The 24,758-nt window shown below is 38.2% G+C and overlaps 1 protein-coding gene across 7 annotated transcripts in view; it reads left to right on the top strand.

The window, feature by feature from the left end:
- Positions 1-24,758, top strand: part of LOC128733667 (beta-arrestin-1) — a 175,079-nt gene that overhangs the window by 134,442 nt on the left and 15,879 nt on the right. For 6 of the 7 annotated variants that reach the window (XM_053827406.1, XM_053827409.1, XM_053827407.1 and 3 more), the window contains exons 5-9: positions 1,304-1,663; positions 1,753-1,910; positions 8,785-8,928; positions 19,069-19,155; positions 20,373-20,612. In XM_053827406.1, the coding sequence (XP_053683381.1) occupies positions 1,304-1,663; positions 1,753-1,910; positions 8,785-8,928; positions 19,069-19,155; positions 20,373-20,612 (989 nt within the window). Of the gene's footprint in view, positions 1-1,303; positions 1,664-1,752; positions 1,911-3,249; positions 3,391-8,784; positions 8,929-19,068; positions 19,156-20,372; positions 20,613-24,758 lie in introns of all 7 variants that reach the window. The other variant, XM_053827413.1, reaches the window with a different exon arrangement.

Raw genomic sequence — 24,758 nt, 5'->3', positions numbered from 1 at the left:
ATTAGACGAAAAATATCAATGCTAATTTCAAGTAAAACTTCGTGTTTAATTTCGTTTCTATGTCCGGTTTAAGGGGTTATATACAGTTAAAAGACTTAAAAAAGTGGATTTTTCTATAATTTTTCTAGGCAAAACCCTTTAACAGATTAAAGTGAAAATTTGTATACATCTTACAGTAGGTTTCGGCTGTACTTTAAGATATTTTGTTTTTGAAAAAAGTTATTTAAATAGCTGCTATAGTAAATCTCCTGAAACTTTTCTAAAAAAGGCGTTTTTCGGTGAGCACGATATCTTTGGACTGAATCATCGAAAATCAAAAAACCAAAAAGGAATCGGTGATAAAATAAATTATCTATAGATTAATCGAATGATTTAGCAATATAATCCATTTTGACGAAATGGCGGCTAGTTAAACATAAAAAATCAATCTGATCCGTCGTTACAAATATGCGTATAACTTCGTTAATCTCTGACGGATTGGCATGAAATTTTCTGTGTGCATACTTAAATATATGTACACTACGATTATGAAATAAACAAAAACCGATTTTTCGAAAATTCTAACTGTATATAACCCCTTAAAGCAAAAATTCAAGTTTAGATTAGTCCAAATTCAAGTTTAATTTAATGTCCAATGTGAAGCTCAATTTGAAGCCTAGTTTATCTCCAACTTTAGGTCAAGTTTAAACACTGATTCAAAAAAAAACAATTAAATTTAAATTACAATTTTAAGTCTAATTTCAAATGTAGTTCCAACTCTAATCTCAAGCTTAATTTAAGTTCAATTTATGCCCTATTTCCAGTCCAATTTCAATTTCAATTTGAAGTTCATTTTCGAGCTTTTTTTCAAATTTTAAGTCAAATTCAATTTCAACTACAAATAAAATTTCAAATCCTGTTTCAAATGAAAACTTTCAATTTTGTTATTTATAAGTCCTATTTCCTGTCCAATTCCAAGTAAAATTGGCTGTTCAAATTACTCTAAATTTAAGTCCAATTTCCAGTCCAATAGCAGGTAAAGTTAAATACCATATTAGTCTAAATCTAAACCTTATTTAATTTCCTATGCAAGTTCGATTTTAAATCTAATTTCATGTCTTATTTCAACTTTGATTTTAAATCTAACTACACCCGAAAATACGGAGTTTTTTTTGTTAAATAATAATAGCTTCGCTATCCTATGATACCTCTGTTGTTTCAGAGGAAAACATTCTTCTGAAAGGTCGCATGCCCCACCTTTTGTTTATGTCTGGGTTTGCACACGCTGCTGATTATCTCTAATTCTGATCAACCCCCATTCCAGATCTTCCCACCGCTGGAAACAGATCGACCACTAACACGGCTCCAGGAGCGGCTGATCCGCAAACTGGGCCCGAATGCCTACCCGTTCTACTTCGAAGTGCCACCCCATTGTCCCGCCTCGGTTTCGCTGCAACCGGCGCCCGGTGACACCGGCAAACCGTGCGGCGTCGACTACGAGCTGAAGGCCTTTGTGGGTGAAACCCCCGAAGACAAACCCCACAAACGGAACTCGGTGCGACTGGCAATTAGGAAAATTATGTACGCACCGTCGAAGCTGGGCGAGCAGCCATCGATTGAAGTCAGCAAGGAGTACATATTGAAACCAAATAAGATCCATCTAGAAGCCAGTTTGGACAAGGAGGTAAGTTGCTTTTTTCCTTCGTCGACACACTTTTAGTAGGCACTTTAAAATCTAATCTACGTTTTCGTTTTTCCGGTTACCCTCCGTAGCTTTACCATCACGGCGAAAGTCTTTCGGTAAATGTACATATAGCGAATAACTCGAGTAAAACGGTTAAGAAAATAAAAGTATCCGTGCGACAATTTGCCGACATTTGCCTGTTCTCTACAGCGCAATACAAGTGCACTGTGGCGGAGGTCGAGTCAGAGTAAGTACTACCCTAGCCGATAAGTGTTTCCTGCAACTGCCGTGCAGGCCGCTACCACCGAGCTGCGATGTGAAAGGGTTCAAAGCGAGTTGTATCGCCTGACGCTAGGAGGGAAATGCACAACATTCGGACGTTTAGCAATACTCTGTGAACTACTGGTTTAGGGGTACTGCTACTGCTGCCGTTTCCTTAGGTTACATTTCTTAACGTCTGTGCGGTCTTTAATTGGGCGCCTGGCACAACGAGAAGCCGATGACGATGGTGCAGTAAACCCGGCATTTTTCTGCTACGGTGAAGTCATACGGAAACGACAGCGAAATGAAAATGGAACTAACGAGAGATCCAGCTGGGGTGTAATATAAGAAACAAAGTATCGATCGTTCGAGAGAATTTTTACACGGAAATAACTTAATGCTGGTATAAGCTGGATTCGTGAGAATTTCATCTAGCTATGCGCTAGCACACTCTACTTAATTAGTAATGTTTTTACGGTTTTGTGGTACCAATTTAAATACGCAGTATAACCTTAATCTTCGTTGTTTTCGTGTTGACTGTGTACATGACTGGAATAAGCAAATAAATTGCTTTGTTATCTTTGCTATTGCAAATTGAACTGAAAATGAAGGTGCAGAAATAGGATTGGTCGTCAATTTGTGGCCACAGCCTACAGTTACAACCTACGCTATCGACATGACTAGTTTCCCTTGTATTATTGAGTGCAATTTTCTGTTCGTATTCCAATGACGGAGAGACAATAACTAGCCTTCACATGATGCGCCAGGAATTTTCCTCTACCTCTACAATTCCCTCCGGGAGCTACTGCTGTCATTTTACGCTTTGAAGTTGACTTTGACCGCAACAAAAGCACGAAAGGACTCGCTCACGAAAGGACTAGACGTAACATTTTTTAACAGCAACAAACAGCAGGGCTTTTGGGAAGTAAGGGAAGCGACGGTGACGTAAAGAAGGCAAACGGTATTAACACGAAACCATAACGAGAATGCAATTTCCTGCATTGCGTGATCATCGATTGCTGCTGTTTATTTAATGATTCCTCCGTTTCTACTTTCGATTCAGCTCGTGGTTTAAAAGTAACGTGTTTGAAGCTGTATTAAATTTTTAAGGATTTCATATTGAATGAAAAAAAGTTTAAATAAACCTGGACAACTGGTACACTGCTAAAAAAACTGAAAACCGTTTTAAGACTTGAAGAAAGTATTTTGCATACGATAGATGATAACTCGCATTGCATTCCCGTAGAATACATTGACCGATTAATATAATTTCGTTTAATCTATGTCATATAAGTAATCGTAATAAAAAATGCTTTTTTCTTTAGAGAGTATTCCGTCGGTCCGGGCTTCACACTGTCGAAAGTGTTCACAGTGAAACCGCTGCTGAGGCATAATAAGCACAAACGAGGACTCGCGCTCGATGGACAGCTGAAGCATGAAGATACCAATCTAGCGTCCAGTACGATGTAAGACATGTGGCACTTCAAATTTCTCCAGTACTAACAATTTCCATTCTCATCCCTCCCTGGGACAATGAAATACTCAGAGCCGGTGCACTTCAAGCTATCCTTTTGCCGTATTGCGCGGCTCCGACACCATTCCTTTCGCTAATGGCTACGTTCACACTTACCAGCTTCAGCACACTTTTCAAGCTCCTTCAACGAAGAAAATCGCTGAAGCAATCAAGTAACAACGGCACTGTAATAACTTCGTTAAGAAAAGAAATGCGTAGTACCAATGCAAAAAGAAATCTGTCACACCCAGTCATCCTTTTGCTGTGTTCGCCGTCCGACAGTGGCAATTCTAACAGTGTATATAAGACTAACCGTAGGCTGCCGGCTTCGTTCACAGTGCAGTGTGAAGCTTACGTTGGCTTTTGTCACTACCCGCACATTACTTGCTCTTTGGGGTGTAACCACGCCACTTTTCCGCTTAACCAACAATATGCACCAACTTTTACACGACACAAGTATGTAGAACGGAAAGGGTTATCTTCTCCTGCCAGTCTGCTATACCATACCAACATCAACATAGTAATACTTTGTCACCGGAAAGCTACCTACCAGAAAAGCACAAACCAATGGCACTTTCAATCGGTCACGGTTATGGTATGTTTCTTAACAAACGTGTAGAGAATGTAGTAAAATGTGAAACGAAGTCGTCCAATTTATCAACAAGTGACACACCGGCCGTCTCCATTTATTCTGCATTGATGGAGACGCCAGTCATTTGTTGTTTGGGAGGCATGACGCGCTCACACCGAGTTCAATATGAAACTTTGCGCATATGGTTGTTATTCTGGAAAGAATTGGAAAGAATGTTTTTCATTGGCAGGAGGTTATTCTTTTACTTTAGTAATCTAATGTTAAGGAATGAGTTATTTTCAAAGCAGCGCAACTCAAAACTTTACAAAACGTTTGATCAAAATAAGCAAGAAAAAAAGAATTTTGTTGGGAACTTGAGTTTTGCTGAGTAGTTCTCCTACGTGTTAACCTTATTTAATGTTCGGGTATCTTTAGCTTCACTTCTGCAAAATTATTGACCAATACTCAATAGAGTTTGATAGATAGAGTTGTCGTATCATCCGGATCCGAGGGAGCATTAAGTATCCAGAACCGGTTCCAGTAAGAGTCTTTTTAACATCAGAAATTTAGGCTACATCGAAACACATCAAAAGTTAATGGAAAAGCGGCTAGCGATCATTTCATATCTCAGAAGGCATATGGTCAGTTTCAGGTCTCGAACAAATTTCTCAAATTTGGTGAAAAACTATTGAAAACAAAAAAGCTAATACCATTTCATTGAAGTTTGTGTAGACCTTAAAGGGGAGATTTTAACCAGTGCGTGGTATTTTATGTTCAACACTAAAATGTTACTTTTTTAGGCACCATTTAACAACTAGTGGAAGTTTTTTTTAGCAAAAATATTTTCCCACCTGAGAAATGTAGGAGCGCTTTTCTTGCTCATATGAGTCATTCCACGCGAAGTGACTTAGAAAAAGTTAACACATGCAAGCGACCTTCTCGGACTTGAATCAAACTTAGGAAGATTGTTCATTTCAGATCAACAAATAAAATTTCCAATTGCCGATCGGACCCCCTCGATCAACAGAACCAGCCCCTTTATTTGAAACTGTCTCCGCTCTTGTCAATTCCTACTGTGGTTTTTTGGCTTATATCTCCGGATATTATGTGTTAAAGTTTAGAAACAAACTCTAATTACATTTTTGGAGAAATTGACTTATGAATACGAAGGGTGTGATCCAGGTCATCGAAACGAGAGGCACGATTTTCAACAATGCAATGGCAGCCAACTTCTAGACTTCGCAAACGAATTTAACGCTATTACTAGAATCTTTTGAACTACTACGAGGATTAGGATTGGGCTAGTAATGCTTCAAACAGCAAATGATATTATTTGTGGCAATCCTAGACAAAGCAACGTTCGTCTCCCACGGACAGTGAATATTGACTTCATCGGTCTGGAAGAAGTTTATGAGTTAATATATTTGAGAACTGTGGTAGCCGCCAACAACAGCATGTGTAAGGAGATTCAATGGCAATTCAAGCTAGGGCTCGGTCCTACTTTCGATCAAGTTGCATACGGCATTGCCCGAAGCTGACGATGTACAATACAGTGATTAGACCTTTACGGATTTGAGATCGCTTACGGAAGTCATATATGTGCTTGACTGACGCGGACGTATGCATCAAAAGTTGCAGGCACAATGAATCGATCCCATGGCAAGGATACCGAATGATGGTGCGGCGAAATCTGTTCTCTTCAAAGACTTCATCAGAACCAGAAATAGAGGGATTAGATGGCGTGCTAGATGGCTTGACCATCCGGACGAACAAAAAGATTCTCTAAAAGAGTCTCTATGATTACTCGCATAGGAATCATGTGGATGAATTCTGCAGAAGATTCGAACGGAATACCTTTCTTATAGATCCAGGATTCTTGTATGAGAATCCAACAAATGGAATCTTCGGGATACCTATAACTCGGTGAATAAATCGCTTTTACTCTAGAATAGGAATTTTGGTGTGTTAGTACGAGTAGGTTGAACCTGACTTGCTGGTGCCGAGACGCTCGAGAAGCTGACAACGAGTAGCCCAAGAATAGCGAAGTATATTGAGTTGATCTGAATCTAACCTGTTTAAGTAGAAGAAAAAGGTGAGACGTGGTAGAATCGAGCTCCGAGACTTAATATCATGCAGCTTTGAAACCCTCAAGCTGTCCAGGACGACGCGTAACGACTCGAAGCGCCACTGCCTTACGGCAGAGGTGATTAGCAATACACCTCTTGAAACTGACTGCTGCCGGATCCTCACAGTCGTCATAGAATCTGCGCCGACGACCATTGGAGCAGTGACACTGATCAACTGAAACGACTGACATGATGGAGATCGTTTTCCAAGGATGACTGATATTAACTGTGTTTGGATATGCTTGGATGGATAAACGTTGGTGAGGGTTCGAAACTTTGTGCTTTGTGCACAGAATTTGTGTACTATCCATCCTGACGTCCAAATCATCCAGAGATCACCGGCGAGGATCAATCCAAGACATGCGCATACTGTCGTCTTCTCCTGCTAGCTTAATCCTTCCCCGCTGTCACTGGGGCCTTGTTTTTCCGTTAATCATTCGCACCAAGTCGCCAACCTCTATTTCTCGCAACCCCACGTCTTTAAATTGAGTCATCTGCGCCAGGAATCATCGATAATGTGCATTACGAACTTCCAACTTTTTTGTAATCTTGAGGGAAACTCCATCTGTCCATCTGGGTTTAAATTTTTCTCCAGAAAAATTACTTAGCAAAGAGTGGTTCGGTGTAAATGCCTTAACACCTTTTGAACCACAGAATCCAACGAGATAAACTTAATTGGGTGAGAGTTGTACATTTCCTTGGCTTCCAAAAGAATAATCATCAGCGGTTCGCCTTCAAAATTAAAAAGATTACTCAGGGGTGTTTAAATCGTCACTTTCACCGAACGGACGAGTCTGTCCCATGCACCTCTCGTATGGAGCGTTACACTTTGACCGGTTTCAGTAGCGGTTTTTCTGAGCTGGAACTCATCGCTGGTCGATGTCCATACAGGAAAAAAAAGTCACACGATACGCTTTTGTCTTCTCAGTTCTCACAGATTGATTCTTTTGAGTACCATATTTGGAGTAAGACTCAACAGGATCGTGACACTAGCGTAACTACGAAACAATTATCCTGTACTCTAAAAGTTGGCTTCGAATTCTGTCGAATAAAAACAGCAGGTTAAATTTCGAATGTAGCATCAAGGCTTTGCTTTGCTTCAAGTAAAAAGCACCGGTCTACGAAAGTTTTAGTCACAAATTTTTCCCGTAAAACAAAATTATATTACATCTTTCAGATACAAAAAAGCGGAAACACACATTGCAACGAAATGAAAAAAGTTTCACTGCCAAGCAACGTGTGATGCTGTAATGCTAGTGCATCCTCAATTTTTGATCTACGTACCAGGTGTAGCAGATGGGTCACACTGTCGGTCATCCGCCTGCAGGTAATCTTTCATATCCGTCCGAGTGGCATTTGCCTTTATCGGGTGGGCAAACGGTGGCGGGCGGTCGCCTTCCGTGTTCCGCTTCTTGCGGAGTTCACACCGTACCGGTATGGAAGAAACATTGCCATAAAACATTCAATAGAGTTCATCCAAGTGGAGCAAGAAGTGAATGCGTGAGTTATAGAATATAGCGTGCACATGCTATTTCGAACGAATAACCAAATTCGTTTTTCTTTGTTAATGCAACTATGCTTGACGGCGAAGAGTGTTCGGTTGAACAGCTCGTATGGTGCGCTCAATGTTGAATGACTCGGCTGCTGAAAGCAAGGAGCAACTTATTCAGGATTCCGAAGTGGATGATTTATAGTTGAAATTTGCGTGACCGCCATCAAGAATTTATAGAAAATAAAATTCAGAATACGTTTTCTGTCTGCTTCTGGCAGGCACAGACGTCTACCAGAGTGGGTTTTGAGAATTAATTGTCGTTTCTCATGTTACATTTAGTATAGGTAAGGTATTCTTGAAAATTCTGGAAAAAAGGTTAAAGCACATTTTTACTATGCATAAAGATTTTTTTGGACGTTAATCTACTTTATTAATCATTTCATTCGGTCGATAAATTTACCAAAAATTTTAAAGAACCGTCCTTATAATTATAGTTATAAAAACTAAAATCTTGATAATTTGAGCACTAATCTTCCTTGACATGACACGAGTCCTATTATTTATACCGGCTATTAAACTGGCAATGAAACAAATTCAAGAGTCATTAATTGAAGGTTTTTATTCAGGTAAACCTTTGCGTAGTTCAATATCTCTGTCTAGTTCCGTAGTAACATACAATTGAGGGCCTATTAAGGTAAGTAAAAACAGCACGCAACTACAATGTAAATACGGAAATTGCAAATTTTAAAACAATCAATTTACCAACCCATGAACTTACTAAACTATCTATTGCAATCAACTCTTGACAGGCCACATATCATGGAGGTTCCCTAATAAATACAAATTGCAATTTCACCTGAATCAGTGTCAGTAGTCCTCGAGGACCTCACATACAAACACCCTCAACCTCACATAAACAGCTCGGTGGAACAAGTGACGTGAAATTTGATTAACGCTAAATTGAATCATTTTTCGTTCTTTTTTTTTTGTTTCTCTCCCTTTTCCCACTCGCGTATCGCGTGCCATCACCCACCATCACCCTTGCTGCCGCACTGTAACAACGGTTACCGCTGTACCGTACTGTACTCTACTGTACGTGTGAATTTACCTGTTCGCCACCCAAAACCAAACCCTAACCAAACCTCCACCGCGATACAGGGATGGATGTCAAGTGGCGCCCGGTTTCACACTTTCCAAAGTGTTTACGCTGACTCCACTGTTGGCCAACAACAAAGACAAGTGGGGATTGGCCCTGGACGGGCAGCTGAAGCATGAGGACACTAATCTGGCCTCAAGCACGTTGTAAGTTTTTTTCTTCCTTTCGCCTGCTTCCGTTATTTGCTTCTGTTCTTGTGTTTTTTCGTCCCGGCTTGCCCGGTGCTGCTCGATGTTTTTCTGCATTATTACATTTGGATGTGTACCGTTTTGTGCTCTCGGTGTGTTTTTATTCTTTTTCTCGCGAAAATTTCCGTCCATTTCTACTGTCAACCCTCGAGCGTTCAATTAGTACCGGAATGGTGGTACCTATTTCTAATTAGGATCCGAATTTGGGTCTCGAGCTCAGCGGAATTGTAGGTTTTCTTTAATTTCACTGGAAAATGCAGTCTTTTGTGTGACTGGAATTCACGGCAATTAATTTCTATATAAGTTCTATATTTTCGTACTCAATCTATGCCATGGTGGAGATTCCCAGTGTTTTTCATACTTCTGTCATGTTCTAATTTAAAACTATGGCGGCCAGTAGTGCGGATGTAATTTTAATTTTCTCTTTTATTTTTATTACTGCTAGCGATTTACTCTGATAATAGTTTAGTAATGGCATTTCAGGGCCATTAGTTAAGTTTATTTTTATTCCAAAAATAATTGTTTCAATAGATGATTAATTTAGTGCATGGCATGTTGTTTAGCTGTTTAGTTGTTCAAATTGTAGTTTGTATATAGGTAGTCTAAATTTTCAATAGATCAACTGTAAACACGACAGTTCATTCTAAAAATATCACCATAACCTGACAATATGTTCAGAATCTATTATCCCTGATATTCATTAACTCATTCTTCGTTTTTCTTTGCGTTTGAAATTTGCCCAAATTGAGTCCATACTGATAAAAGATCAATAAATGTGGAGTAGCAGAAAGCTGCATACGGCTTCTAACTCTTATGCAATTTTTATTGACATATAATTTCAATTATTGTTATAAAATGAAATAAATGGATCAAAAATAGACAGTAGATAACTTAATACAATAATCTATATATGTTGGGTAACATATAATTTCTGATATTGCGATTCTCTAAAGGTGGTGGTAACCGATTTGCGTGTTCATATTTGTTTATGTTTTATGTAACATTATCGTATTTTAACGCAGATTTTCAGCCAAGATAGGAACTTTAGTGAAAATTCGATTGTTATTGAAATCGATAGCTGCACAGTAGGCTCAACTTGATCTGAGCCTAATAACAGTTTCGCTTTAAAAATTGCTGACCCTTTCGTAGCTTTTCATGCAATTATTATACCATTTCCAGACCTTTGTGACAATTTATATTGATAGAAAAATAATTTCCTCCTACGAAAGTTGTCAGCAGATGTCAGACGCCCAACAACAACGACGCAGTCTTATATATTTCCTAAACAAATAGTTCGAAATATTGTTAGACAAATAGATATCTGTACATCTTAACACTATTAACACGAATTTTGACTCGTTTAGCCTCTAAAAAAATAATCATAAAAAAAATTAGAGAAATTCTGGCTTTTCGATTCTACTCAAATTACCTGGCGAAAATGTTGTTAGAAGTCTCAGTCTCTTCATAACGCAAAGCCAACAGAATGCTGTTGTCATTCCATATGATTCCTAATCCCTACCAGTATGCGGATTTTTTCACTAATCAGTGTAACGAAAAAATGACAAAAAATAATAAAAAAAACAGGCCGAAAAACAATAGTCTAAATGCTAAAGGTAATTTGTACAAAAAAAAAATCACTTGGAATTCGTCCAGACATCGCAAAATTAACATGTTTAAGAAAAAATAACATACACATATTCAGTTATCATAATTTTTTCATTCATTTGTGGTTTAAAATTCCACAAAAAATCATTGATAGCCGCTGTCAGTTTTGTGTTTGACCCGCAGCAAAACTCTTTCAAACCTCTGCTGATGTACTACCAGAACGGATGTGGATTCCAAAAAAATCAATGATTTTTTACTGCTATAGCAGTTTTATACTTCGATTTAATCATCTTAAGTGAAAGGTGGTGAGAAGATTCACTCGCTGCAGATGTTCGGAAGCACAGTTTCCGACTTCAGAAAAGATTGTACACAGCAAAAATTTTGCGAGGGAGGTGTCTAATAAGTATATATATGTTTCACGAATCCTTCTCCGGTTTCTGAAATACTGGAGACTCTATGGGTCAACGTGGTCAATATCTCTTTATTTACCGTCCAATTGTAAGGATGACGTTAAGATTTTCAACGAACATGTTGTGTAGTGTATTCGCAACTAGCGTTGAATGATTCAGCGTAGCTTTTCGGCGATTACAATAAATTCCGGTCTACCTTAGACCATTTCCCGACCACGGCTACTTAATTTATTGATCTCAGTCGTGTTCAAAGGTGCTGTTGATCACTACAGGTTGGATTTCTGCACAGAACGGATTTCAATGTCCCAGCCTGTGCAATTGTTTAGGTCGTTTGGTAATCTGTTCACTCTCGATAACATATGTAGGTACCGCATTCGAGCATATTATTCGTACTGCAAATAGTGTTATTAACGATCATATACGACGACCTGATCGGATTTGGATTCGTTATCACGCCTAATCAAATACAAGATTCTTTCAAGCCACTGCTCATTTAGTACCAGAATGTGCGTGGACTCCAAATTAAAATCGACGTAATTTTCATTGCTAACTGCTAAGGCATTGCTTAGGACTTCGATATAACTGTCTTAACGGAAACCTGACATATGACAAGAAAGTTTACTCCCAACAGTTGCTCGGAAGTGTATATTCCATCTTCATATACGATTTAGACTTCCGCCAGCCTCAGAAATTGCTCAGGTCGTGTGGCAATTTGTTCACTTCCCATAATATGTGGCAATCGAGCATATTATACGCACTGCAAATAGTGTCATAACCGATCATGTTCCTATACGACGACCTGCTTGCAAGACCATTCAGGCTCGCCATCGTGCCTAACCCACAACAGATTTTTTTCGAGCTGATCTTCTACCAGAATGTGCGTGGATCCCGCTCTAAAATCGACGATGTTTTCACTGCTGTGGCTGATTCCGACTTTGATATATTCGTTTTAGCGCAAGTTTGACATGAGAAGATACCCACAGTTCTTCCACAAGAAGAGCCGGAGAGGCCGAAAATGCATTTTTGATCTTCATATGACACATTCCAGCGTAACGGAACACCATGAGCCACCCTTTTTACTGTGAGAAACCGTTCCCATTTCCCTAAATTTTTGGCTTGTGACTGGAAAATAACTGACTAATGATGAACTACTTTTCTAGTTATGTTTGGTGAAATAGGATTTGATCCGTAGCGCAAAAATTGTTGTTCTTGTTGTCCCGTAACGCTGGCATGTGTCATATGCGATCGTAATAGGTAGAATATAGGTAATAGGTAATAGGAAGAATAAGTAAATCTTGCCGCCGAGATGTGTTGATTGTCGTCTCTAATAAGCTTAGGTTTTTCATCGTTGATTGCTCCCCTGCAACACTTTAACCATGGCCATTTCCGAAGCTACAACCATCTTCTATTTAAGTAATCTACGAATACAAGGAAATATTTGCAGGAATCCGAAGAAGTTGTGGTTATTTGTCAACTCATTAAAAAGAACATAGTTTGCCTGTGGAGCTGTAGTTTTTGAGTGTTTATAAAGCTAACGGTAGACGCGATAAATGTAACATCTTTGCAACACAATGGGGCTTTTCATCGATTTTCTACATCCTCGAAGGAGGTCACCTTTGCTGTTACAAACATTCCTAACAACTCTATTTCCACGTTTTTCGAAGCTGCCATTGGAAAACTTAAATATTTGTTAAGGATTAAGATTTTTCAATAGACCTCTTTCAGTCCTGTTTACTGCTTCAATCCATCACTGTATATTTCCTATCCAATGGAAAGAATAATTTATGTTCGTCCTACATAAGAAAAGTAACGAGCGAAACGTGGAAAACTGTCGAGGTATTACTTCGTTATGCTCCAGTTCAAAAGTCTTCGAGATAATCGCGAAAATTTCTTTGTTAGTTGACTGTTTTCACTAAACCAGGGTGGATTTTTTCTAAAATATTCGGACTCTACGAATCTGGTTGATTTCATTTCATTCTACCTACGTAACATAAACCAAGAATCCTAGCAGTACGGTTGTTATAAAGTTGCTACAATGACGGATATGTGACCAATACAAGTCATCAATAAGTTATTTCAACTTTCAACAATTTCAAATTTAGTAGAAGCGTGTTACTTGAGAAGTACAAATTAATGCCGTGTCCATGGACCTGAAAACTGCTTTTGATCGGGTATTGCTTAAATAACTTCTAGTTATTTAAGTATCATCTTGCAATACTTAAGTAACTAAAAGTTTTCCCTTAAATAACTTCGGATTATTGCAAGTGCCTACATCGTAGGTTGAGCGTGAGGCTTGGATCGGAGTATTCATACTTATTCTGAAATATCTCCGGCGTACTACTGGGAAGCAATCTTGAATCGCTGCTTTTCCCGCAGTTTCTACATAAATAAACAAGCCGACTCTCCTATTCTACCAGCTGGCTGTAGGCCATTACATGCTATCCTAAATATTGTCGTTTTCAAACAGATCAGATTCTGTCTGTATGGATCGTCAATGCATGGTAGACCGATTCAAAAGATGGGTTTTCTAGCGAGATACTTGTCGACAGTTTTTAAACGACTTCCACCGAAAACAACAAAACGATTACATTCATTCGTGCTCTCAGTGTCATTCTGTATAGCGCACTAACTTTTCGATCTCCCAGCATTACTGGCTCGAATAGCAGTAACTTTTTGATGTACACTACAACGATATCGATGGTCTAACAAGCCGATCGTCGTATGTTCGAATCTCGGCTAGGCGGTGATGCTAGATAGAGTCAGTAGGATTTTTGCACTAGCCCAGTAACTGTACTGTACTCTAACAGCCGGCTATGAAGTCTGTCGATAAAGCAAGGTCAAGTCTGTACCCAAGGTGTTGCTTTCCAACGATATTATTTTTCAATTGACAATTTGGATTCATTTTTGAAATTCCGTAACCCCTATTGTCTTCGGTCACTTGCTCTTATGCTATTGTAATATTCTTTAGACTGGGGACATTTGGAAAGTTACACTAGCTTGATAACAAATCCTTCAATTTTAGCTGGTTGCAAAAGGCACTAAAGAATTTTACAGAAGGATTTTCGAAGCATGCCGTAAGAATTTGGCTTGTATTTCTTCTAACCTGGAAGTTCCCGGGTAAGACTCACCCAGCTAGCATTTTCATATGTATAAAAAAGGTAAAAATCAGCATCACGTACAGATATACATGCTAAATAAATCGTATTTCATGCGCAAAATTGGCATCCCGAGCAAGGATTGACAACAAAAGTATATCAAAATTATTACATATTCTGCTGTTGATATCAAATAGAAAACATGTTTTGTTACCAACTCAAAATGGCACTTATGATGTATCAGACTTTGCTATCATTTTGCTTTCATTTTTATTGAAGGAATATGTGTTGGTAGATTCTATATTTGATGTAAATAAACCTTCAATATTTAAATTAATCTATTCTCCCTTAAATTTTTTTTAGGAAAATAGTTGGTTCAAATTATATGATGATAGCAAAATGATGATGATATGATAGTAAAATGATAACTAATTCTGCTTTCCTATTAACATTGTGTAACAGCAAGATTAATATTCCGTTTGATATTTTTGATAGCAAAAGCAGTATTCAATTTAATTTCACGACGTGGAATTTTTGCAATCAATTTTGATATTTTAACCGCTAAGTCGACCAAAATGAAATCACACCGAGTATTCAAAATCCGTTACATCAAGATATCAAATTTTGTTTTCAATTTGCTCTAAAACCCTGCTCGGGATATCCGTACTATTTTGGAGGCGATATACGTGATTACGAATAATTTTGAGCGTTACGACTGTATAAGTATTTATATACAATAGTATCCGATTATGCGCGAGTCGCTCCGTACTAATCTACGATTTTGTGCTGAAAATCGTATGTATGTCAGTCATTATCATTCTATACGACAAAAAATCAACTTGATCCCACTTTATTCAGCTTTAGTTACGATTTCGAGTGTGCTAGGAGATATTTACGATAGTTTTCGTACATTGATATACGAATTGGTGCTAGCAGGGCAATACTACGGTAGCATATTCTAGAACAGACTACACAATAGAGTAGTACACGCTAGATCTACGGCTTTATCCGTATTCATGAATTTTTTATGGACCTACGGATCAAGGGATTTTCATAAACTTGACGGAAAAGGTTGAAAATTTTTTTGCAAAAATGCAAAAATTATGAGTACGTTACCTGCCATGAATAATGTCCCAAAAGGCATAATTTTATTCTTTAACCATCGTTATGGAAGTATTTAATAAAATTCTTGGAAAAAGAAACGAACAGAATAGTAAAAGGAGTTTACGCTAATGAGTAGTGATTTAAAAAGATGTTCCTGTATGCTGTCATGCTTTTTTTTAACCATCACTAATATGATGTAGTGCGTATGTGCGATAGAGCTTCAAACTCCTTTTCTAATGTCAAACGAAAAAGGTTGTTAAAACTTTTCAACATTTAAGCCTTCAGAAAACTCAAGAATAAGGCGATAAAAAGATGACTAAAATACAACAAAAGACATCGGAGAGTCGACGTCAAGACAACGAAAAAGCGATAAAAAATAACGAAAAATTGATGAAAAGGCGTTTAAAAATGGTCAAAAAGACCACAAAACATGTAAAAGTAAACGACGATAAGATGACGAATAGACTACTGAAAAACGGTAGAAAAATGATAAAAAGACATCAGTTTTGTTGTCATGATAGCAAAAAGAACAACGAAAATATCAAAAAAGCGGTGAAAAGATAGCAAAAAAAGGACAAAAGATAATGAAAATATAGAAAAAACGAAACGAAAAAAGGCAACAAAATTGCCAAATCGCCAAAAAAAGTGAATAAGAAAGCCAAAAACAGAAGTTAAATAATGACGAACAGACCACGAAAATACGATAAAAGATGTTAAAAAGACCATGAAGCTAAAAAAGCTAAAGCCGCGACAAAGGCATGACAAAAGACGACGCATACGGAGAAAAGACAACAAAGAGACGATAAAATACGGCGAAAATGGGTTGAAAAGATGGTTCGGCTGCCCAGTTAGTTTCAAGGTACGGTGCTGATCTAACAAGCCAGTCGTCCAGTATGTTCGAATCTAGGCGGTGCTTGCTAGATAGAGTCAGTAGGATCGTAATTGTGATATATTCTAACAGCCGGCTGCAAAGTCTGTCGATAAAGCAGAGTCAAGTCTTAGAAAGACGGTTAGACTCAAAGCTTTCCTTTACTTTGGGTTGAAAAGATAAATCCATGTAAAAAGAAACTCTACTATATTAGAAAATTTTGTGAAAACAATATACTTTTCAGCAAAAATAACAAACATTTAATACCAACAAACCTTCAAATGAGACTCTATACTTGGTTGAAGTTCTATTTGTACTAAAATTTTATTTAAAAATTAATTTGAAGTTTTATTTTCACTTGATTTTGATTCGAAATTATTACCCTTTCTTCGGTGATAAAAATACATGTGGTAAAACTACGGATTTTTCTTCAGCAAAATCTGGCAACGCCGGATAAGCAATAGCTCAAATTTTGATTTTCTTAAGATAAAATGTAAGAGCAGTGTTTCTAAATCTAGAGGCTTGTATCAAGATTTCATTCCCAAATCTTGAATTACGTGTACTCTCTCCAATACTTTGTTCCCGAAATCCCTTCTAATTGTTTTGTTGTTTTGTGACTAAAAGAGATGACCGAATATTTGCAGAAGCTAATAGAAAGTTCATTCTTCGACACCAGTACTGAAGAAGGCAATCTTCAAAAAATTTGACTAGTACAAACATTTTCAAATCATCAACACAGAACAGTCCGTATCCTTGTGTAAGTAAAGCGCACACGTCGTTAAAGAATAACAAATATAATTGTGGTTCGAGGTTGCTTCCTTGTGGAACACTGCGATTATTTGCAAATTTGCATATTTGCATATCATAAAAGAAGTAACAATTGCGTGCCAATTGTTATAACATTATTTTTAAAAATTTTCAAGTTCAAATTTCCTCAAACATTGTTGGTGTGACCACCTTGCTCCCCAAACACGGATGACAATTAGACACTCCTTCTGCTTGCTTTAATTTCGAATATATTTATTTAAGAAAAAAGTGACAGAGTTGTGGACGGGTGACCTAGAATCTCGAACCTTTCCAAGAAACCGCTTTACAGGATAGAGCACTTGAGCTCTTGATTCACACATAATTAAAATTCTATGATGAGCGAAATTACTAAAATTCAATTGAATATGATTTCAATTATCACTGTGGAAAACTAATAATCTTCTTCGGATAAATAGATAAAATGCATGTTTACGTTTGATATTTATAGGGAAATTTTGGTATGAGTTCCTGTCCCCTAATAAAATATTTAAATGAATTCATTCATAATACATAATATTCGAGGACTTGATTTTTCCGAAGAACACGTCGTCGTGGTAGTTAGATAAGGTCTATTTAGAGAACATTGAGTGAATGTGATCAAAATGCTACAGTTTATCGGAACCTCCTGTTAGCTGCCAATTAGAACTAAAACCCTATCTATCAATTGCAACAAATGATCATAATCGATGACCCTTCTTTTTCCCATATACTCTATTAACTCTATTGATCGCAAACAAATATTATCCCGTCATCATGTCATTATTATGCATAACCTCATGCCATAGAAGTTCGATTCAGATTCATGCTCATGTGTCATCAATGTTTTGGTTTACGTGCGCCCTCTCATCTACCTTTTTACCGCCTATCATCAGTACCACCAGTGCGCCAGTAGAAATAGTTTTTCAACTTTCCACGTATCTATCTACCACGTAGAAGAAGCAAAAAATGCTGCGTCTGATAAAACCACTCGAAAAGTTTTATTCAAAATGTTTTCCCTGCGACACGCTGTCAGTTATCCTCTATTGTCTTTCTCGTTTTTCTTCTCTCTCCGATTTTTTATAGGTCTCGCAACATGGTTGATGGAAAATATAGGTACACAAACACGTGCATAAATCAATTGGAACAAATAACTGACTGCCACCCCCACCCCACTAGTATCGATGGGAAGCAGTGCAAAAACATTCATCTCTCGCAACCTACATATTTATATTTATATATCCTATCACCATCATCTTTGTCCAATAACCGACCATCATCGGAAAGATTTCATGCGATTTTGTTTTGTGTCGAATGTATCGATTCTGTTATTGCACTTTATTCTTTTATTCTTTTTTCATTTAAAATCATTTGACTCCAAGAGGCTTTTAAAATCAAAAAGTTAAATTTTGTCGTTTACATTCAATCAACTCGAATTGCGGCGAAAACGTCAATTCAGGAGGCATCATTTTCAATAATTAAGCGGTGTGTAAAATTTTTGATGTGAGCTGTGAATAATGTGCGTATGTGGCTCTCGCTCGCTCTGTAATATATTCGATGTAGCTTTCGATTTATGTTTTCGTTTTGCTCTGTGCTACTGTGAAGCAGAGGCGGGCGGGAAGTGACGAGGGAAATGTTGGAGTCAAAACCATATTGCGTAAATATTTGATGACATTGATTGCGTAGATTGAGAGACAGCCGGTGTTTTTTTGCACATATGCATAACGAATCTCAACAAGACCAGGCATTTTATCGGGTTTTGATTGATTGCACTCATATAAAATATTTACTGCACTTGACAGCTGAATGTGAGCATGTTCAATTTCTGGTTTAAAGCCACCACTTATACACTATACTCCCGAACACACGAGTGCAGTTAATAGTTTTGCTCTAGTGTAGTTACTAACAATTGATTGCTGAAAGGACGAATAATGCATGTGTACAATTCGGTGGCGGAAGTTATCATAAATCAAAAGAATTCATTTACACAGTTGTTTTATATCTTTCATTGCCCTCAGATCCCCATCATTATGCATCAACCTCGAATTCCGTCACCCTGAGGATAATCACATCATTCGGAAGGACACTAATTTGATCTTTTTTTTCTATCTCTATCTCTCCATTTCCTTGTGTGATTGGCGAACCGTACCCACCTTGATTTACCAACGTATACCCACCGTGTCGGCCCACGGGGACGGAAATTGGACGACAATCGACAACGATGACGGAACAGAATTGCCGACCCCTCGCAGCGAGAAAATCTCGGCATCATCGTGCAGTACAAAGTGAAGGTCAAGCTCTGTATTACACCACTGGGCGGGTAATTATCACTTTATTCCTATTTGAAGTAATTGATTTGCTGCTGCTAACGATAATGATATTAATGATGGATACCTAAGGTGGAAACAATGTTCGTGCTCTGCTAATTAGAAGATAACAGAACACAATATGACTTGGAATGTTGTTCTAATGTTTGAGAGCAAATACAGGCACTTCTCCTTATAACGCAACCCTCGTAACAATGTTATTCACCTACTTCAAGTCGACAATATTAATGAATCATAATAGGGCACCGCCTCTAGTTTCTGATAATAAATAACAGAAGTTGGCGCTAGTGTTTCCTCATGCGCCTTGCGTGAGAGTATGCTTGAAACTATCAATGTTTCCCTGTTGAATACAATAGATGTTGTTACTTTGTAACGCATATTGTACATTTGGGACATAGCCCAATTTTTCGCGACAATAAATTTACTCAGCGCAGCAACATTACTCTCTCATGCATCTCAGTTTCTTTTGTGTTTATCGCTAATCGCAATATAACGTTTGACACCTGAACCAATAAATAGTTGGTAAACATTATTTTTATTTATTGCGTTCATGTTACGAAACTTAATTTTTTCGAATTGAAATGTTGCAAACATATTCAGCTTCTGGCTCTCGTACGGTATCAAATCATTTTTCCGGGCCCCCGGATGAATGATAGTAAGATGCTATGGAGAGGTATAAGAAAACTTTGTTTTTTATCAAAATTAGGTAGAAGTCATGAAAATTAAGTATAACAGAGTAACTGTACCACAAATAAAATGTGATTAGTGTATTGTTTTTCAGGTAGGTAAACATAGATAAGTGGGAAATTTTGATTTTACTACCACAAGAAAAGCGGGTCGTATGGTGTCCTGTTGAAAAATAAAATCGCATTGCAGTAAGTTCCGAATTAATCGGTAACAACTATTGTTTCAACTGCTTAACTATTGTAAAATTGAAGGAAAGCTTTCTGCATTTTAACAAAAATGAATAACTTAGTGTTATGACAAGGAATGCCTGTACCGCTGTAAATTAATAACAACTTTTCTAGAAGATACAGAAAACCGGATATAATAAATCAGTATCGTATCAGCATAAATTTAACTTTCTATGTAAATCTATATAATAATCAATTAAAGTCCACGTCGCAGATGTGCAACTTTTAATCCATCGCTAATGATTTATATCCATCTCGTGTGCGCACTACTTTCCGTACGTTGCGTTGTTTTGCAGTGATTTAGTAGCGGAGCTTCCGTTCATTCTGATGCACCCGAAGCCGGACGACGATGAACCGGTGATAGCAGGAGAACGGTCGCCTGGGCGGACAATTAATAACGCCGCGGATGGAAGCGGTAAACACCTAGCGGCAACCGGCACCGGAACCGGAGGCACCGGCGGTGAGCAGAACAATAAGAACCACAGCGGCCAGGGCTCGACCAAAGAGGATGGACCCAATCTGATCCAGCTAGATGGGTGAGTCTATTAAGCCTAGCCTCTCTGTAGACCAACAGGTAAGGTAATCATTCAAGTTACCGAGAAGCCAGGAAGAATATTCGGTTTCGCCTCGTTTAGGGTTACATTTCGAGTTCCATTTTCCTTGACATAAAACGCCCATAAAGTGAAGGATGCGAATTTATTACCCCTTTATCTTCGCATTACTGCTAGTCTTATGAAAAGAAACCATGCATGGCTCGCCGCTAATCTCCAACATTGGTACATTGTGTATCATATCGGTTTGTGTCTGTCACTCAGCGCAATATAAACTCTCATAAAATGAAACGGCAGCGGAATCACTTTACGTAAACACTGCTGCCACCATGGCATGCCAGCATGCAGTGTGAATCAAGATATGCACCGAGCTAATCCACTGCACCGCTGCGCTGCTGCTGCTGCTGCTGCACCGTCATCATCCCATTCGATTCCATTTTCATTCACCAGCATCTATTATCCGCTTTCTCCCTATTCCCGGCAGCACCCGTGCAGTCGTAATCGAAACGGAAACGACGCAATTGTAACACTGACCTGACCTCATTTCTGGAACGAGCGAGGCGAGCACACGCGTAAAACTGCTGGAGCCACAGCCGGTCGGTCCTTGGTTAGCGTGGAAAACCCCGGGGAAACTGCACGCTTGCCCCGTCTCTTCACTGCCACTGTCAACCACTGTTGCCGTTGCATTTCGACGGAAGCACATGCATCCTCCGTTCTCGCTCTCGTGGATGATGACAAATTCCTACTATAACGATTGTTTTTACCATTCAGTTACGTGTACACATGTCACACACTCCAGTCACTTCCGTCACTTTCTGTAGCTGTGCAGTTCGCTGCATTCACGGGTTGTGTGTGCCGTTCGTTCGTTCGTTCGTAGAGTGTTAGCGTGTTGTTAGCTCACTGGGATCTGTGTTGTCCTTGCATCCATCGGAGGGATCGGTTGTCTTGCAAACTTTTACGATATCTAGTGGAAAGTCAAGTTTTTTAAGCTCTTTCTTTATCCCCGTTTGCGGGGTGATGACGACTTGCTGTTATTACATTTGGCAGAATAATGTCGCCGCACTCAAATGCAATTTTTTTTCGTTTGAATCGTCAAATTTATCTTTGTCCGGATTAAATCTGAAGAATTGGAAGTCTTTTTAACTCTATGGAATATTATTTTGCATAGCAATGGCCTTAAAGCAGTCCTCTAAAGTTTTTAGTGTAAAGTACTGTATGATCCAGCTCTTTCAATGAAAAAGTGCTTAACTTCTTGAACAGTATATTCTATGCAGCATCGAATATATACTTTTCCAAATATACTACATTTGTTATTATCCGCAGTCCCAACGTATTCTAGTTGGATCTAAACTAGGTCAATTTCCATTCCGAAGGTAAAGTTTCACATTTCGCTGGTTTCATGATTGAACGTTTAGAACGTCCATTTCCCTGCTCACATTTGTGGTTGAAATCACGAGCAGGGTAATTGAATCCTGGCTGAATATGGTATAATGCTATATTTTATTATGGAAGAGATATGGAAATACATTGATAACACATTTTGTTATTGAATAGATGTTTAGATTGGTAATAAGATGAGTTTAATGCCTGATTGTGTTATCATATATTATTATGACTTTAAAATGGCATTCGATATATTTTAAAATGATTTTTTAATGCCTTATATGGTACTGCATTTGGTATTCAGTACCTTAACAATATTAAAATATATTATTCCATACTCTGAATGCAGTCATGTTATTGCTTTGTTATTCAAATGACAAGAGTGGTTATTCTTTTGCCCTTGAAAGAGCAAAATTTTGAAATTATTTTTTGTTATTTTACCAACTATATCTGTCAAAACAAGACCAAATTTTGATATGTTTTGATTTCCATAACACAGTTTGATATTATTTTGTTTTTTGTGTCTGCTCCGGTATCGATGCCGAAACTAAGAACCGTCTGAGTTCTCCTCATTCGCAATTCGAAGGCATAATGTTGATCCTTTCAACATTGTTCAAATTATTTGAATCAGTTTCGTAGCAAAACTGTATTAATCCTCAATTGATCAACCCGGTACACCTATACCGTCATTAAACCGTCATTTCAAATTTGGGCTTACAACGAAACATCACTATCGGTCACAGGCTTAGAGCTTAACCATATACACCATAGTGTAGTCCTGTCGATCCAGAACTTCACTGCACTGCTCGTATAGGTGTAGCCTATGGAACTTTTTTGAGAAAACTTAACTTGAAATTTATATGGGCATTTGACTTAATGGAGGCGCATGGTACATCGTGAATATCCTAAACGTTTAAGTAACAGATCAAAAGGAAAATGATATTGTTTGAAAAGGATAATTAGATTATGCAACAAGCAATTCTAAAATCCCTTTTACGTTCACCTGAAAGTGTTATTAAACTTTTTTCCTCTTTAATTCCGGTATGCATGTTTGGTGTTCTGAATTGAATCTACAAATGTAATTGAAAAAGCAAAAATTCGTGCAAGATTGTTTTTTGCATGTTGCGTATCTTGAAAAATCAAGACAAAATTGCGCTGGTGTATTAAATTTATATGGATGTTCATCAATGAAGACGTTCCGATAGCATGAATACCATGGTATCATAAAAACTTTTAAGCCTTGATACCAAAGCATGTCTAGAATTGTTCCACTTTGTCAAGATTATGATGCCATTGAATTTTATTACATACGTTTCGTATGAGATCCTTAAATGGCCGATTAATATATATATATATATATATATATATATATATATATATATATATATATATATATATATATATATATATATCTGCTGTTTACAGAACCGAAGTTGAGTCAGGCGGAAGTGAAATGATTTTCAATTTTTTTCTGAGCGATTTGCGGTTACTCCATCATTTGGTTATAACCGGATCATGAATTAATTTTTAAAACTCTGTCATCTTCAACTATGTCCAATAACACCTCCTTCATCCTTTACTTACTTGACTTTTTTGGCGACAATCCACTTATGGAATCCATGCCAAATTCAGGAGCCGTCTCCACATTTCTCGGTCTTGGGCTGCCGCTCCCCAGTAACCCCTAACACCTGCTGCTCTAGCAGGTACGTGAACAGCGCTTATCCAACGGGTACGCGGTCTGTTTTCTCTAGTCTCTCATCCAACATCCTTGCTACGTGGCCAGCCCATTTTAGCCTGCCGTGGTTTAGTCGCTTCACAATATCCGCATCTTGGTTTACTTGGTAGATTTCATGATTCATGTAATTCTTGATTTAAGACGCGTGTTCGCTGTTTACACAGTTCTATGGTTAACACCGATGATACCGATGTCGCAAACGCTAGGAGCATATGAGATTTCGTGAAAATGGTACCGATTCTCTACACGCCTGCCCTTCGAATAGCACCTTCCAATGCAATGTTGAACAGCAAGTTCGATAGTCCGTCATCTTACTTCAAAGTACAAACGCGTCCGATGTTTCACCCGTTATCCTAATGCTTGATTGGAACCATTAACAATAGACCGTTTCAGCCTTATCAGTTTTGTTGGAAAACCATGTTCGAGCATAATTCACCACAGCTCATTAAGTTTAACTGAACCGTACGCCGTCTTAAAGTATATAAACAAATGGTGAGTCTGCAAGTTGAATTCCCGGAATTTATCGAGGATTTGTCGCAAGGTGAACATTTGGTCCGTCTTGGAGCGTTCCTCTCGAATACCACACAGGCATTCGCCAACAAAGGTTTCCTGCAACGGCATCATTCTTTTCTGAGAAACAGGATTTTTTGTAAATAGGGAACATGAGACCTTCTAACCAGTCCGTAGGAATTTCCTTCTCAGTCTATACCTTTTAGTATAACCTGATGGATTGCACCCGTTCTTTTAAAAGTTCGCTCCCGACTTTCAAAAGTTCAGCAGGGATGTCATCCTTTCCAATTGCTTTGCCATTTTTCAGCAATCTCGCTGCTTTTATAACCTCGTCCAGAGTTAGTGGATCCATAACTTGTCCATCATCTTCAGTCGTTCTCCTATTTCTATTGAGCGCTCCATCTTGTTGACAATTCAACAATGTATCGGAATGTTAATCCCAACGCCTAGCCACCTCCTTCATCCATTCCTTGGCAATTTCGCTGCCCATCAAACCAGATTTG

Source organism: Sabethes cyaneus, chromosome 2, assembly GCF_943734655.1.
Source record: "Sabethes cyaneus chromosome 2, idSabCyanKW18_F2, whole genome shotgun sequence".
NCBI classification, from domain to species: Eukaryota; Metazoa; Arthropoda; class Insecta; order Diptera; family Culicidae; genus Sabethes; species Sabethes cyaneus.
The sequence above is the reverse complement of the archived record's forward strand: the minus strand, read 5'-3'. Positions and strand labels throughout refer to the sequence as shown.